General features: G+C 57.5%; 1 protein-coding gene across 1 annotated transcript; it reads right to left on the reverse strand.

Moving 5' to 3' along the window:
- Positions 1 to 1,675: 1,675 nt before the first annotated feature.
- On the reverse strand, positions 1,676 to 13,135 carry SLC6A18 (solute carrier family 6 member 18). Its single transcript, XM_036410491.2, has 12 exons — positions 12,893 to 13,135; positions 12,028 to 12,168; positions 11,388 to 11,525; positions 10,647 to 10,828; positions 9,015 to 9,125; positions 8,011 to 8,123; positions 7,128 to 7,256; positions 5,767 to 5,923; positions 5,147 to 5,351; positions 4,627 to 4,786; positions 3,280 to 3,442; positions 1,676 to 1,966 (listed from the first exon to the last, which is right to left on the reverse strand). The coding sequence occupies exons 1-12, from the start codon at positions 13,050 to 13,052 to the stop codon at positions 1,760 to 1,762; spliced, it is 1,866 nt and encodes a 621-aa protein (XP_036266384.2). The 5' UTR covers positions 13,053 to 13,135; the 3' UTR covers positions 1,676 to 1,759.
- Between the last annotated feature and the right edge of the window lie 1,001 nt (positions 13,136 to 14,136).

Raw genomic sequence — 14,136 nt, forward strand, 5'->3', positions numbered from 1 at the left:
CATTAGAAGAAGTATAAGTTTAAAAAATTGGGCTCTCAAAAGAAATTTCAATCATTGTACTGTTGATATTTGGCTCTGTTGACTAATGAGTTTGCCAACCACAGCCCCAGTCCCATGATCCTGCCCCTCCCTTGTCCACATGTGTGCCTGGCTGTAAAGGACACTACAGAGCAAACGGGTCCCAAACCTGGGTGGGCTCAGAATGCCCCGGTGCTGTGAGGGGCAGAATAGTGACTCCTGCCCTAATCCCAAAACCAGCGAGGAATATTAGGTAACGGATCAGCTGACTGAAATGGAAGATGATTCTGGGTTATCTAGGAGAACCAATGTGATCACAGGGTCCCTAAAAGGCTGAGAGACAGTGTGTCAGAGAGATGCCACAGGAGAAAGACTCTGGCCATTGCCGGCTTTTCGACAGAGGAAGGGGTCAGGGTCATAGCTTGGGGGCAAAGGTCAGGACTCGCCCAACTGTGGGGCTTACCACACACGTTGGGGTACCCTTGAATTCAGACCATTTCCCACACTTAGCTGCTCTTGGGCAGCAATTGTGCATGCTCTATTTGCCGGGTCTTGGGCTGGCTATGGGCACAGATGACTCCCAACAGCTGGCCTGGCCTGGGCTGTTTATAACCTGCCATAAAACTTGCTGTCTGGGGGTTTTCAGCACCCTGGACAGTGTTAACCCAACTGGGGATTGGTTTAAAATGGGGGGTCTTCATGGGGGCTGTTCCCAGCAGCATCTGGCCAAGGACATGATGGTCTCAGGGTGGCAGATCAGAAACAAGCCTGTATGTGTCAGGGCTCAGCTCCTTAGACCTGACTCCTGGCTCCGTACTGATGGAGAGGAAAGAGGGAGGGAGGGCAGATGAGGAGTTGGGGAAGAAGCACTGTGTTGAGAGCTCTAGAGCAGGCAGGTCCTGGCTGTCAGCTGCCAGAGGGCTTGGCACCTGGCGCCACCAGCACTGGCACTGGCACAGAGGAGTGACAGGGAGCAAGGGGAACAGCTGGGAGTGATATTTCTCCCCCTGCAGACAGTGGGAACCTGAATGATAATCAGCCTTCTCGTACTTTCTTGACACACATTTAAGTCTTTGAGAAAGTTTTAAAAGGACTAAAGGCTGTGTTTCTGATAACATGTCAGGAGCAGTCAGGCAGCCCCAGCTCCCAGGCAGGGCTCACTCTTCCCTCTAGGAGGGTCGGTCCTTGGGTCCTGGGGAGGCCATGGGTTCCCTGATACAATTCTTCACATGAGGCTGCCCACCTCGCCCTGGAAAAACCGTGTCCTGCTGCCTGCATGGTTCCCTTCACCTGCGTGGCCATGGCAGACCGTCCCCAGGACCTGAGTGTGCTGGGTGCAGGGGCTGCTGCAGGCAGCCTTGGAGATCAGCCCTGAAATTCCCACAACCCCTGTGGCTCAGGGCCAGTGCAAAGGTGTGGATGTGGCTTCCTCAGAAACCCCCTCCTCTGGCCTGCTTGGCAGCAGGACCTCCCTGCCATGTTGCCCATGGACTTGCCAGGTGCATCCTATGGCCACTCAGACAGTGCTGTGCAGGACCCCTGACCAGATGCCGGGCTTTCTCCCGTATGGCGAACAGCATGGACGGTGATGTCTAAGCTGGGCTGCGTGCTGAGAGGGTCGGAGGCGTGAGAGTGTGTGGAAGTAACAACCATAGGGTCGGGGTTGGTGAGTGTAATGGGGTCAGGTGATCTGTGAGCGAGGGCGTACAGGCCGCCCCCCCCCCCCCCCCCCCCCCCGCCCTCAGCGGACCTCGCTGTCGGAGACCTCGCTGACCTGCAGCTTCAGGCGTATGTTCTGCTGCACATTCTCCTGCTTCTGTCTGCGCCAGATGGGCAGCTGGGCCAGCGCAACTCCTGGGACTAACAGTGCGGGCAAGAAGGACAGGAGCCCGCAGATGGCCTGCACCCAGCCTGGGTAGGACTTCTCCTGCCGCGAGGGAAACTGCTTCTGCAGAGACAGGAGGCCACAGGGTGAGTGTCCGAGAGAGAGGGCAGCATGTCCCCCCTCCCCAGACCCACCACCTGGACAGAGCGAGGCTGCCCCTCAGCCAAGTGATTGTGGTGTGTGGGCAGCTTCACCCCATCTCTTCCTGAAATGAAGCAGCAGGTTGGTTCATTCCTGGCGGATGAATGGAAAAGGCACAGGGCCAGGGGCTGCTCCCTGAGCAGTGAGGGCACAGGGGGCTGAAGGCTTAGGACAGGACATGGGCCGAGCCTCCCGTGGGGGCTGGGCTCTGAGAGACAGGCTGGGAACCTAAGGGGCTTTGTTCTGAAAAGAGCCACCCTGTCCACCCCGAGGGAACCCACAGTCTCCAGGTTGCCTCGGCCTGACCCACGGGGCATCCTGAGGCCCTCTGACCCCCTCTGTCCCCGCTGTTGGGGAACGAGACAACACACCAACTTCAGGTCCTATTTTTGAGGTTCACAAGGCACTACTGTATGAATCTAAAAGGATAATATTCACAAGAATTCTCTTTCTCCTCCTCCTGCCCATGGTGTCTTGGGCAGCTCCCCTTTCCAAAGGGGAATTTGGACGGAATTACTTCCATGCTCCCACAAGGGACACAGTGAGGTTCAGACAGCTAGATGGGGTGGCAGGTCAGCCAGGCCACAGGGCTCAGCCCTCAGACAGGGCTTGGTGGCAGTTCAGTGATGTGTGTGCTACATGCACCTTCTCTCATCTCAGACTAGGAGTGGGCAGCGTGAGGAGCTTGTCCCCACACACCTGGAAAGGGCGGCTGGAGGCTATACCTCTACGTGTGGAACTATAGGGAGGGACCTGTGATGTCACCAGAGTCTGGAAACTGCTTATCCTCCTGCTACTGGCTGAGGTTGTCCGGGTTTCCCGAGTCACCTATGATGCTCCAGGGCACTCTAGGGCAGTGTTTCCCAAACTTTTGACATATGTGTACCCCTTCTGTAATTTTTGTAATGCTGAGTACCCCTCATACTCATGATAACATAGAATTAGGTGCAGCTAAGCACGGTGCAGTGCATATCCCCACCAAACTCCGGTGCAACGCGTACCCCCACCAAACTCTTCCCGTACCCCTGGGGGTACGCGTACCACACTTTGGGAAACACTGCTCTAGGAGGGTCTCCTGACCTCGGATAGCATAGCAAAGACAGCTCACTTGGTCACTTAAAATACTTGTCCACCATGAATGTCATCTGGGTCTGAGAGCACCAGAGCCGGGCCAGGCCAGGCCCGAGGCAGTCCCAGGGCCCCTGGGTCCCCGGGTCCCCATATGAAGGACCTACGTATTGGGGGTTCCAGGCCTTGTAGCTCAGCGTTGTCCAGACCAGGAAGACAATATAAGCCACGAAGATGGTCAGCAGCAGCAGGGGGCTGATGACCTTCCAGGTCACCCGCCAGTAGAGGCCAGGCCGCCTCTCAGTCATCCATTCAATGTCATCACAGAACCTGCCAGAGACATTGGGTTTAGGTCCCCACACCGGGCCCCATGTCTGCAAGCCCACATGCTCAGCCAGTAGCTTCATCCAGTGTCACCAAGATGTGGTCTGTAGGGCTGTCCCCCACTCCACACCGTCCTTTGTCCCCATGCCTTCCTGAGTAGCCACCAGATGGGCAGCCCTCTCAGATCCTGATGAGGACTCAGTTCCTGTCCGTAAGTGGAAATGTCCCAAGTGAGCAGGTCAGTCCAGCCCCAGCCTGGGCCCTGAATGAGGCTCATCTGGGAAGGAACTGTGGGTTCCACCCCTGGCAGGGCTCAGCTGCTGGATGAGAAGCAGCAAAGCCCCTGCCAGCCCAGCTGTGGGAAGGAAGCAGGTGCCTGACCTGGTGCCCTCAGTGCCCAAGCTAGAGGACGGGACCTGGACACCATTGACCCAGAATATAAAGCAGGTGCATCTAGGAGCCAATAGAAAGGGCAGGACCCCCCAAGGCCCTCCCTCTGCTTGCTCCCTCCAGTCCAGCTCCACTCCAGGTGTTTCCCGAGATCCCACAGCTGGCTGAAGTCCAGGGCTCACTGTTCATCCCACATTACCAGGTCAGGCCCCGCCAGACAGCTACCTCTCACTTGCTCCTCTCCAGGTGAGCAGTGTCTCACCCTAGGACAAGCATGCTGGCCCCTGAGCAGGGGGGAAGGCCCTGGATTTGTGACTTCCAGGATGCTTTGGAACCAAGGACCGAGAACACAACCTCTGGGGCCACTTCGGCAAGGCTGTGGTCAGGGGTGGCAGGTGTGAGTGAAGATGTGAGTGACAGGTACGCAGCAGGCCTGAGCCAGGTGGAGATGGCAGGACAGGTGCTAAGCCTTCTTGGAGGCCTCCAGGAGGGCATCTGGACCTCCTGTGCCCTAGTGTCTACTTATCCTTGTACTTGAGGAGTCTGCCCCCTGTAGCTGGAAACTAGCCATTTTGTCTCCACAGTCTGGGAGGCTGGCATAGCCAGATGGGTGGGTCCTGTGGGGGCTTCTGTGGATATCTGGGAGTCACCCTTGGGAGGGGTCTCAGCTGATTCTGTCTCATCCCTGTAGCTGCCCTGGAGCCTGGTAGCCACGATGCCCAGACTTTGTATATGAGGTATGCTGGGGGCAGAGGGGTAGGACCCCAGCCCCCGCTGACGCCAAAGGAAGTGGAACTCACCGTTCCATCCCGTAAACATAGACGACGCCGATCACCTCGAAGAAGGCGAAGATGATCAGGTTCAGGGAAGCAGCGTATTTGTCGAAAACCTCGAGCCAGTAGTTCCCGGACTGCAGTGTGAAGCAGGTTGCCACGAGGAAGCAGACCAGGCAGACCGTCCCTGCGGGCACGCACACTCATGCCTCCCAAGTCTCCCTGCTGCTGCCCTCCCAGCTCTCCCACCTTCTCCCTGTCTGCTTGTCCCCCCCGATTCCTGAACTGTGCCCAGAGGGCAGGAGGATGCTGGGACTGGCCTCAGAGGGCAGTGTCAGAGGGGATCCCTGCTCCCAGCCCTGCTGACCCTCCCCTCCCCATGATGGCGCTTGGGACTCAGTACAGAGCCACTGGGACCAGCCCTGAGAGGCAAGGCTGACCCCGCCCTCCATGGAGACTGACACGGCCCTGGAGCCCTCATGGAGGAGGGTGTCTGGACAGTGGGTAGGAGTGAAACCAGAGGCAGGCGAACAGCGAGGACTCTCACCAGTCAGGACCTCCTTGGGGACCCATTTTGGCAGGATGCCCATATCCAGGAGTGGCGTGATGACGCCCTCTATGTTCCCGAACATGGATGACAGTCCCAAGGTGAACAGCATCGCGAAGAAGAGCACGGCCCACATGGGAGCTCCAGGCATGTGCAGGATGGCCTCCGTGAAGACAATGAAGGCCAGGCCTGTGCCTGAGGCGCTCTGCAAGACACGCACAGCCACGCTGGGACACATGTGCACGGGGCGCCCAAGCTTGACACACACACTGACACTCCTCATGCTCGGACATACGCGCCAACATGGCCTGTGCTGTGAGACATGTGCTCTGACACCCTCCTGGCCTCGGGTGAGGTGCTGGGCCTGCTCTGTTGGGGCTGTGCCGGGACAACAGAGGGCACCACTGAGTGAAAGAAACCTCCTTTCCTTCAACAGCCTACAGCCAGCTGTGCCGTGGGGCCCGGGCTGTTGGGCTCAGGCACCATTAGACCATTGCCCTGAGGACCTGCCCATCTCAGCCCCAAGGATTAGTGGGTCCTGTGTGCGGCTACCCACTCCTCCACAGCCAGTAATGCCCTCCCTTGCCCAGCCGTTAGCAGCAGGGCCAGGCCCTCAGTACCTTATCCAGAAAGTCTTGCAGACGGCAGGACTCCAGGTGCAGCCCAGCCAACCTCTCAGGCTGGGTGGCATTCAGGTGTGTGAGGACATCGGGGTACTCGTCCCTAGAGATGCTCTGGTCTGGGAACTCAAACTCATTGGTGATGCTGAGGATGTTCCTGCAGGGACAGAGAGGCAGAGTAAGCGCTCAGTGGGACACCGGCTCCCACAGTGAACACGCCCAGAAAGGACCCAGCAATCCCTATGAGGGTCAGCCCCTCGGTCTGCCAGGGTCTCCAGGACACCTGGGTGAAGGGCGGGCCTGGAGGGGACGCTCCCCGGTTAGGTACAATTGTCCCTGGGCAGTGGGAGCTCCTTGCCTCCTGCACCTGTGGATCCCCAGCCGACCCGGGCACAGGGCTCCCCGAGGGCCGAGGGCCGGGGAGGGGTGGGCCAAGCTCTGCTCCTCTAGCCTCATAGTCGGAAGAGTTTCACCCCGCCCCCAGGGCTCCTGACTCAAAGGAGTAGAGTAGGTGTTTTTGTATTTGCAACTTTGCCTGCTTGCTTCAGTTATTTGTAACCTCAAAGTCAGCACCGTGGCCCTTCTGTAGTTATCTGAAGACATGTTCAGAGCGGTACGTCCGTCCCACCGAGTCCGGAAGGCCCCCACCCCTTCCTGTTTCACCTCTACTGTGGACAGGGTCTCTTACAGCCCAGGTAGGGCCACGGTTTTCACATCTTTTGTGCCTTTTGATGGTGATTTTGCTGCTTAAAAGTCCCCTAAGGGAGGCACAGATGTGGCACAAAATGCAGTGAATAGGACACACCTCCCGGAAGCTCAACCGCCTGACCCCTTGAGCAGTTAATGGATCAACAGCTCGTGTTCACCAGGTGTCTCGGTGGAATTACACTGCCCCCAGGGCACAGACCTGCAGCGCCTCTGAAACATCCCTCCCCCTCCTGGGAACACTGTGTGTCCTCTTCCTCCCTCTGCAGGCTCGGCCCAGCACCGTGGACATGGCGGATCACCTTCTGTGGCTCTCAGGGACGTCCTTCCTGGCTCCTGGCGCTCGGCTTGCTGGGCTGTGGCCGTACCCCTGCAGCCTCTGCTTGTCATCACACGGCCTCTCCCTGTGTGTCTGTGTCTCTTTCTGTCTCAAATAAGAACCCTCTCCTGGAGTCGGGGCACCCTATCCAGTATGATCTCATGTTGATCAACACTCTCTGAAAAGACCCTATTTTCAAGTCAGGTCACGTTCTATGTTCTGGGTGAACATACCCTTTGGGGGACACTCCACCCTCCTGCCCTGAGGACTAGGAGGTCACTGAGTGGGACCCTAGGGCAGCAGGCTCCATCTGGCGGCCCCTGGATACTGTGCTCACCTGTCCAAGCAGCGCCCATAGTCATTGGCTGCCTTGAACCCCAAGACAGAGAAGACAGCAATGGAGGCATAGAGGGAGGTCATACTGTTGACCAGGGCGATGGTCACTGCGTCCTTCTCACAGTCGTTCCTGAGCAGAAGGAGCGCATGGCTGTGGTTAGGGCCTCGGGGAGGAAACTTGGAGGGAGCTCGCTGCCTCAGCACCCTGTCTGGATGCCCCCACGCTACTCCTGGGACCCTCTTGTGTGTGACCCAGAAACTCTGCCCTGTTCCTGGTGCTCTCAAGACAGCCTTGGCCCCTCCCACCCACCCCTTCTCACCAGCCCCTCCTGCCTCCAGGCTGCTGAGGTGGGTGAACTAACTGCACACGAGCTACTGGGAGTTGAGACAGAGCTTGTCAAGACAGCCAGGGCCTAGCTGGCCTCGGCCTCCGCCTCCTGCCCCTGCCTGCTCTGAGGGGCGGGAACACCGACCCCACAGGAATTCGGTTGAGGGTGTCACAGGGCCTTCACTGTGTGGTTTACGATGGTTGTAATGGGAGTACCAGGTGCCTGTGGCTCCTTGTAGAGCAGAGGCTGAGTCTCTTTTAGTGACTACAGAGGCGACACGCGTGCCCGCCCCAGTTATGGCCTTGTTCCTGGGTTTGGTTGTCTGGGCTCTCTTCCAGCAGCTGCTCCGAACGTGTGGGAGGCTGCCTGGAGGCCCTGACCTCCAGCCCCAGGGGATGACTCAGTAATTGCTGGAATGCCCAGAATCTGGTCTCATCTCAAGTTCATCTTTGCTTGCCCTCTGTCCCAGGCAGGAAGCCCCATAAAGACATGCTAAGTGAGCACCGAGACCAGCCTGGACCTCGGTTGGAAGGTCCCCACCGAGCCCGGCCCTACCTGGGTGGGTTGTAACTCGCTAACGCGATGTGTCCTCCGAAGGCCAAGGACAGAGAGAAGAATATCTGGGTGGCTGCGTCCAGCCACACCCGGGGGCTCTGGAGGGTCTGCATCTGGAGGGAGATGGGAGGCCCCTGTGCCACAGGCCAACCTCACCCGCCCAGTGCCTTCCGTCCCAGGGCATGCCCAGGACTTCCTCTGGGCAGCGGTCATGTGTGGTGTCACCTGCTCAGACCCCAGGGGCAGTTGAAGATCATGCAGGAGGAGTGTGCTTAGAAGGGCCACTTGCAAACTCGGCCCCCCGTCCTGTGAGGTGTCAAAGAACCCACAGCTCCCGTCCACATGGGACACGTGGGTGCTGAGAACTTGGCTGCAGGCCCTCCAGGAAGGAAATGGGTCTGGGCAACTTGAACCTGGGTGTACTGATCTGCTCCTCTCAGACCTGGTGGATTTGAGTGACTTGAAGTCTCCCACCTGACACAGTGCCTGGTGTTTCTGCTGCTGAGGGAGAGGGGTAAACACACTTCCACACAAATATGTCCCCTTCCCTTACCCTGGGCGGGCACTGCCTGGGGAGCCTGGGGAGTGTGATGCAGCCCCCAGAACCTCGCAGGGGCTGCTGGGATCTGGAGACATGGAATGTCTAGAAGAGCTGTGGGCTTTGGTGGGCAGGTCCCTTGGTCCCATGGCTCCTCGCCTAGTGGGGCTGTGCAGCTAGACTCTCAGAGGTGTGGGGTCCAGAGCATTAGGGATGGGACAGTGAGTGCCCAGCCAGCCTCTCTTCTGAGCCCAACATCCTGCGAGCACCAAAGTCCACATGCCCCAAACTGTGTCTTTCTCCTGCTCTCTTCACCCTGACCCTGACTTCCTTCCTGAGGCCCATTCTCCCCTCCTTCCCCTCCTCCTCCCGTAAGGCCAGGGGGTAGGACGAGCTGGGCTGGGCTTGGCTGTGGCCCGACCTGTGTGCTTCCTGGTACCTGGGCTTGCATTTGAGACCCACTTACGTTGGGAGTGAACAGGTAGATTAAGCCTTCCGTCGCCCCGGGCAGGGTGAGTCCTCTGATGAGGAAGATGGTCAGGACCACGTAGGGGAACAAGGCTGTGAAATAAATGACCTTAAAGAAAGAAGCCACACAGATTGTGAGACTTTTCAATGGTATCTGTTCCACATAAAAAAATCTTTAGAGAGGCAGGCCTGCTGGAAATGCCTCAGTGGCCAGTGGCCCGTCATTAATCTGGGACCCAGTCAGGTCAGGCTGGAGGGCACCAGGGAGGTGGTGGGTGGGATCCGGTCAAGCTTGGAGGGGTTGGAGCTCTCTGTGATGGCCACAGCGGACTCACGTAGGTGTCTGTGGATCCGCTGAGGGGACCACCGACTTCCCATGCGGTGGCCTCCCTCTTGTTCACACAGAAGGCATTGAGTTCTTCCTTCACCGACATTTCTTCCCACCCACCCCCTGGCTGGCCACTCTCAGGGTCTCCTGGTCCCACACCTGCCCATACCTTCTCCCACATGGCACCCACTGTCAGCCAGGTTTGGCAGGAGTCTGCACACATGGCATCGATGCAAAATAAATCTCTTTTCTCACTGCCCCCCAGACTGACTTTGAGGTCACCCTGACACATCTTTAGGGACTTTCATAACCAGGCCATCAGAGTATCTGGCTGGCTTGTTGGGTCTCATGGCTGCTCTGTCTCCCTCGGTAATTCCAGTCCTCTCAGGTGTGCAGACCCTCATGTGGGAGCAGCTGTGATACCCACACGCCCACTGAGGAACATTCAGGTGCACACATGGGTGGGTCTGTGCAAGAGCCGCACAGCCACGACCGGGAGCCGGGGTCTGAAGGTGCCCGGCACTGCACACAGTGACTTAAAAAGATAGATATGACGCTGGCTGGTGTGGCTCAGTTGGTTGAAGCATTGTCCTGCACACCGAAGGTCAGAAGTTCAATTCCCAGTCAGGGCACATACCTAAGTTATGAGTTCAATCCTCGGTCAGGGATTGTATGTGAGGCAGCCAATTGATGTTTCTCTCTTATATCGATGTTTTTCTTTCCCTCCCTCTCTCTTTCTCTCTCTTTGGGATCAATGAAAAATATATCCTCAGGTGAGGATTAAATGGAGGGGAGGGGAGAGATACTCAAAAAAGAAAGAAAATGAAACAAAGAACAGACTTGACAAGTACAAAACAAACACAAGTGACGGGTGATATGAACCAGGTCAATAATTGCATTAAATGTAAATGATCTAAACACCCTACACAAAAGGTAGGGAGCATCAGATTAGGTTGGGGAAAAGCAAGACCAACTGCATGCTGTTGAGTTCAAGAAACAGACTTTAAACAGAGATTTCATCAGGTTAAAAGAAGCAGAATGGAAAAACATAGATGTCAACATGGTCAAAGAACGCTGGGTGGCTAGGTTAATATCTTAATTGACTTCAGACCAAAGACTATGACTTGGGTAAGGTCAGTCACTCTGCAAGGAAAAAGGCATCGATTCTCCAAGGAGATATGACAGACTTGATACCCAAGCCTCTCCCAGCAGAGCCTCTAAACTCACTCTGACGGCAGTGGGGGAGGGGAGGACTCTGCAGCTGGAGGGAGTGAGGGAGAGGGTCTGCCCGCAGGCTCTCACCTTTCCAGTGGATTCGATGCCTCTGATGACACACAGGTACAGGATTGCCCAGCAGGCCGCCAAGCAGACCAGCAGCCGCCACTGAATGGAGCCGCTGTAGTCAATGTCGGCCGTGATGTTCAGCGTCTGCCGGTACCAGAAGTAGCTCACGGAGCTGCTGCCCTGGCACTCCTCCACAAACCCTGAAACCAGGAGGTCTGGTCACGGGGCTGACCTCAGGGCTCGGGTGAAATTCGGGCTTTGCAATCCTCCACCCAGAAATGAGACTGTGCATAATCCACCCTGGACCGGTGTCCTCCTCTGCCCCGGCACCCAGCATGGCCAATGGGATGGACACAGGGAGCCTCCAGGCCTGACTTAGGTCAGGCACCCAGGGTCGGCATTGTTCAGAATGAGTGAGATGCAAGATCATACCAACCAGAGGTGGGAAAGGAGAAAGTGAGCAAACTGCTGAAAGCAATGACCGTTTTCCGTGTCGCCGAGATCTAGTCAGATCCAGCACCAGGCTGGGGTCTGGACCTAACAACCTAATTCAGCCAACACAGCAACCCCCTGCTACCCCTCTCATTACTGGGCCCAGCGTGGCTCTGAGCCCCCAGCAGAGCGTGTCTGTGGGCCCCTGGGTCCAGCAGTGAGCAGAGACACGGGTGAAGAGAATCGGGGTTCAGACGCGCTCTTTCATGGTGACCTTGAGGGGCTCCTGCAAAGGCAGGGTGTGAACTCCCCGGTCCCGGGCACTACCTGTCTGGTTGAGGTTCAGTGGGCAGGTGCTCCAGGGCAGTGGGTGCTGGAAGGAGTTGAGGAAGTACCACAGCACCCAGGTCAGGACAGTGTTGTAGTAGAGACTGATCAGGAAGGATACTGTGAAGCAGCCCAGCCCTGTGGGCAGACAATGGACAGTCACCGTCCTTCCTGTTACAGACTGTCTTGACTCACCTTCCGCCATTTCTGCTGCCCCACATCTGGACGAATCTTCTGGCTGAGGACGCATCGTTGTATGAAGTCCTGTTCAGCCCCCTTCATCCATGCCCACAAGCTTCCCGGACATGCATGCTCCACGTTTGCACAGGTCCACAGGGCTTACGACATGGGACAGCCTGAGCTGTCCGAAGGGCCAGCCTGTTGCCTCCTTCTTCTGCACCCTGAGCTCACTCCACCCAAGTCTGTCCTCAGGGGAACCAATGAGTCCTCCTCGGAGTGTGACTAGGGATGGCTCCCTCAGGGACACTGCTGCCTGGGTGTCCCTGCACCTGTACCCAAGGGTCCCTCCTTTGCCTGCAGGTTCCGAATCCCAAGCAAGCCCACCTCGCCCTTGGAACTGCATCCTTCCCCCTGTCCCTCCCCAGCAGCTGTGGGCAGGAGTCCCAGAGAGGCAGCGTACCGACTCCGCTCAGGTAGGGGGAGATGGCCTTCCACACCCCGATGCTGCCTCTGCGCAGGCGCTGGCCGATGGCAAGCTCAAGGTGGAACAGCGGGATCCCCTCGAAGGCCAGGGCGATGAGGTAGGGGATGAGGAAGGCTCCTGCAAGGACGCTGCGGTCAGCAGGGGATGGCACCTGGGCAGGATGTCACCGCGGCCTCCCTGAGAGGGGACAGACCACACGTCCGGCCCGGTGCTGCTGTTTTAAATCCCTTGTCAGTGCTTCCGAGGTGGTTTCATCAGCAAATGGGCTGTTCTGTTCCTACTGAGACCCCGTGACCCCCCGTGACAGGCTCCCTCAGGACATGGAGCTGCCTCATGCACACAGGATTCTGGAGAAGGTCAATGCCTCAGGTTGTCTGCCCAGCTGTGCCCCGTGTTGGGGTGGGACCTGTCCCTCTGTCCCTTGTCGGCCGTGCAGTGGAAGGAGTGGAACAAAAAGCTTGGTCCTGGTGGCTGAGCTGTGTGAGAGGAGCCTCGGCCTCTCCCAGAGCCACAGACCCGAGCACCCAGCACGATCAGGACCTGCAGCCTCTGCCTGTCTTAGGGATGCTCCAAGCCAGACCTCTTTGGAAGAGCAAAGACTCAGGAACCAAAGGCCTGGCAAGTCTGCACACATGGGCAACCCCAAGGCAAGGCTGGGCAGGAGCAGCGTTGGGAGGATTCGCCTGGGTCCCAAGAGCTCTGATGCCCTCAGATGGTTTCTCCCTGGGCCATGGCGTAGTGCTCTTCCTGGGAGGACCACTCCCACCCGGCAGGAACCAGTGACAACCCAGCCCGAGGTGCGGCCATTCCCCTTCTGTTTGAGGATGCTGCACTGGCTCACCTCCCCCATGGCTCTGGCACAGGTACGGGAACCTCCAGATGTTGCCCAGGCCCACGGCAAACCCCACGCAGCTCAGGAAGTACTGGAGCTTGTTGTCCCACTTGGGCCTCTCATCCTCGCTGCTGTCCTCCAGCGGGTCTAGTCCCGGGGCGCTCGTCATGCCTGGTCTCTGGAACCCTGGAGACTCAATGCTCGAGCCTCGGCTGGGACTTGAAGCAAGGAGCAGTCTCCCCTTCAGGTGTATTTTTTTGTTATTTAAAGGAAAACCGTAGGGCCAGTTAATTGCTAACTCAGCCAGGCCCCGCTCTGGCATGCAGTCCCTCGCTGGCCCCCTCCCATCTTGTATGCTCAGTGCTGCCAGCCCGCAGGTGCCACCACCAATGAACCATTTCCAACAAGGCCCCTGTTCCCTGCGGGGACACTCAGGGGCTCAAGACTGGGGCACACTTGGCTGTCTTGACTGTGAGATAATCATCTAAGAAACACTACAGAGAGCCATGCACCCAGCTCCCCCAATGGCAACATCTTGCAAATATCTCATCAACAATGGGATGCCGATGTCCATATGTCAACTCGGGCCCTGTTCATCACGAGGGGGGTCCCTCCTGTCTCTTTTTCATTTTCTAAATGTATTTTTATTGATTTCAGAGAGGAAGGGAGAGGGAGAAAGAGATAGAAACATCAATGATAAGAGAGAACCATTGATTGGCTGCCTCCCACACATTACCCACTGGGGATTGAGCCCCCAACCTGGGCACATGCCCCGGACTGGAATCAAACCCAGGACCCTTCAGTCCACACGCCGACCCTCCATCCTCTGAGCAAACCAGCTAGGGCCGCTCCTGTCTCTTTTCCTGGCCACACCCACCATCCTTCCACTTCTACCCTTCTCCCTAACCCCTGACACCTCTAATCTATCGTTGTCACTTCAACAATGTTATATAAATGGAATCACACAGTGGTGACCTTTGGGGTCAGGGCTGGGGGTGGGGGAGGATGGGCTTCCTCCTCTTGGCCCTGTAGCTTCTCCCCACACTTAGCACCCATCCACTGCTGTCCTCAGGCAACAGGTGGGCAGGGTGACACCCACTGCACACAGGGCCACCCACCCACCACACCTGTGTGCCATGGACACCTGGCCATGGCTTCTACAGAGGAAGCCCTCGCAACAGAACCCCAGCTCTGCACCCTCCTTTCAGGTGACTCGGCTGTTCCCTCTGCTCATCCCTCTACATTTGGACAAC

The sequence above is a fragment of the Pipistrellus kuhlii genome, unplaced genomic scaffold, assembly GCF_014108245.1.
Source record: "Pipistrellus kuhlii isolate mPipKuh1 unplaced genomic scaffold, mPipKuh1.p scaffold_m20_p_4, whole genome shotgun sequence".
NCBI lineage: Eukaryota > Metazoa > Chordata > Mammalia > Chiroptera > Vespertilionidae > Pipistrellus > Pipistrellus kuhlii.

What these genes read in the sequence shown, in the direction of transcription:
- SLC6A18 (XM_036410491.2), bottom strand. Translation starts at nt 13,052, where the DNA reads ATGACGAGCGCCCCGGGACTAGACCCGCTGGAGGACAGCAGCGAGGAT. An exon ending in GCATCGAATCCACTGGAAAG is followed by an intron (nt 9,126 to 10,646) that starts GTGAGAGCCTGC and finishes TCTTTCTTTAAG; the next exon opens with GTCATTTATTTCACAGCCTT. An exon ending in TGCAAGACTTTCTGGATAAG is followed by an intron (nt 5,352 to 5,766) that starts GTACTGAGGGCC and finishes CGTGTCTTGCAG; the next exon opens with AGCGCCTCAGGCACAGGCCT.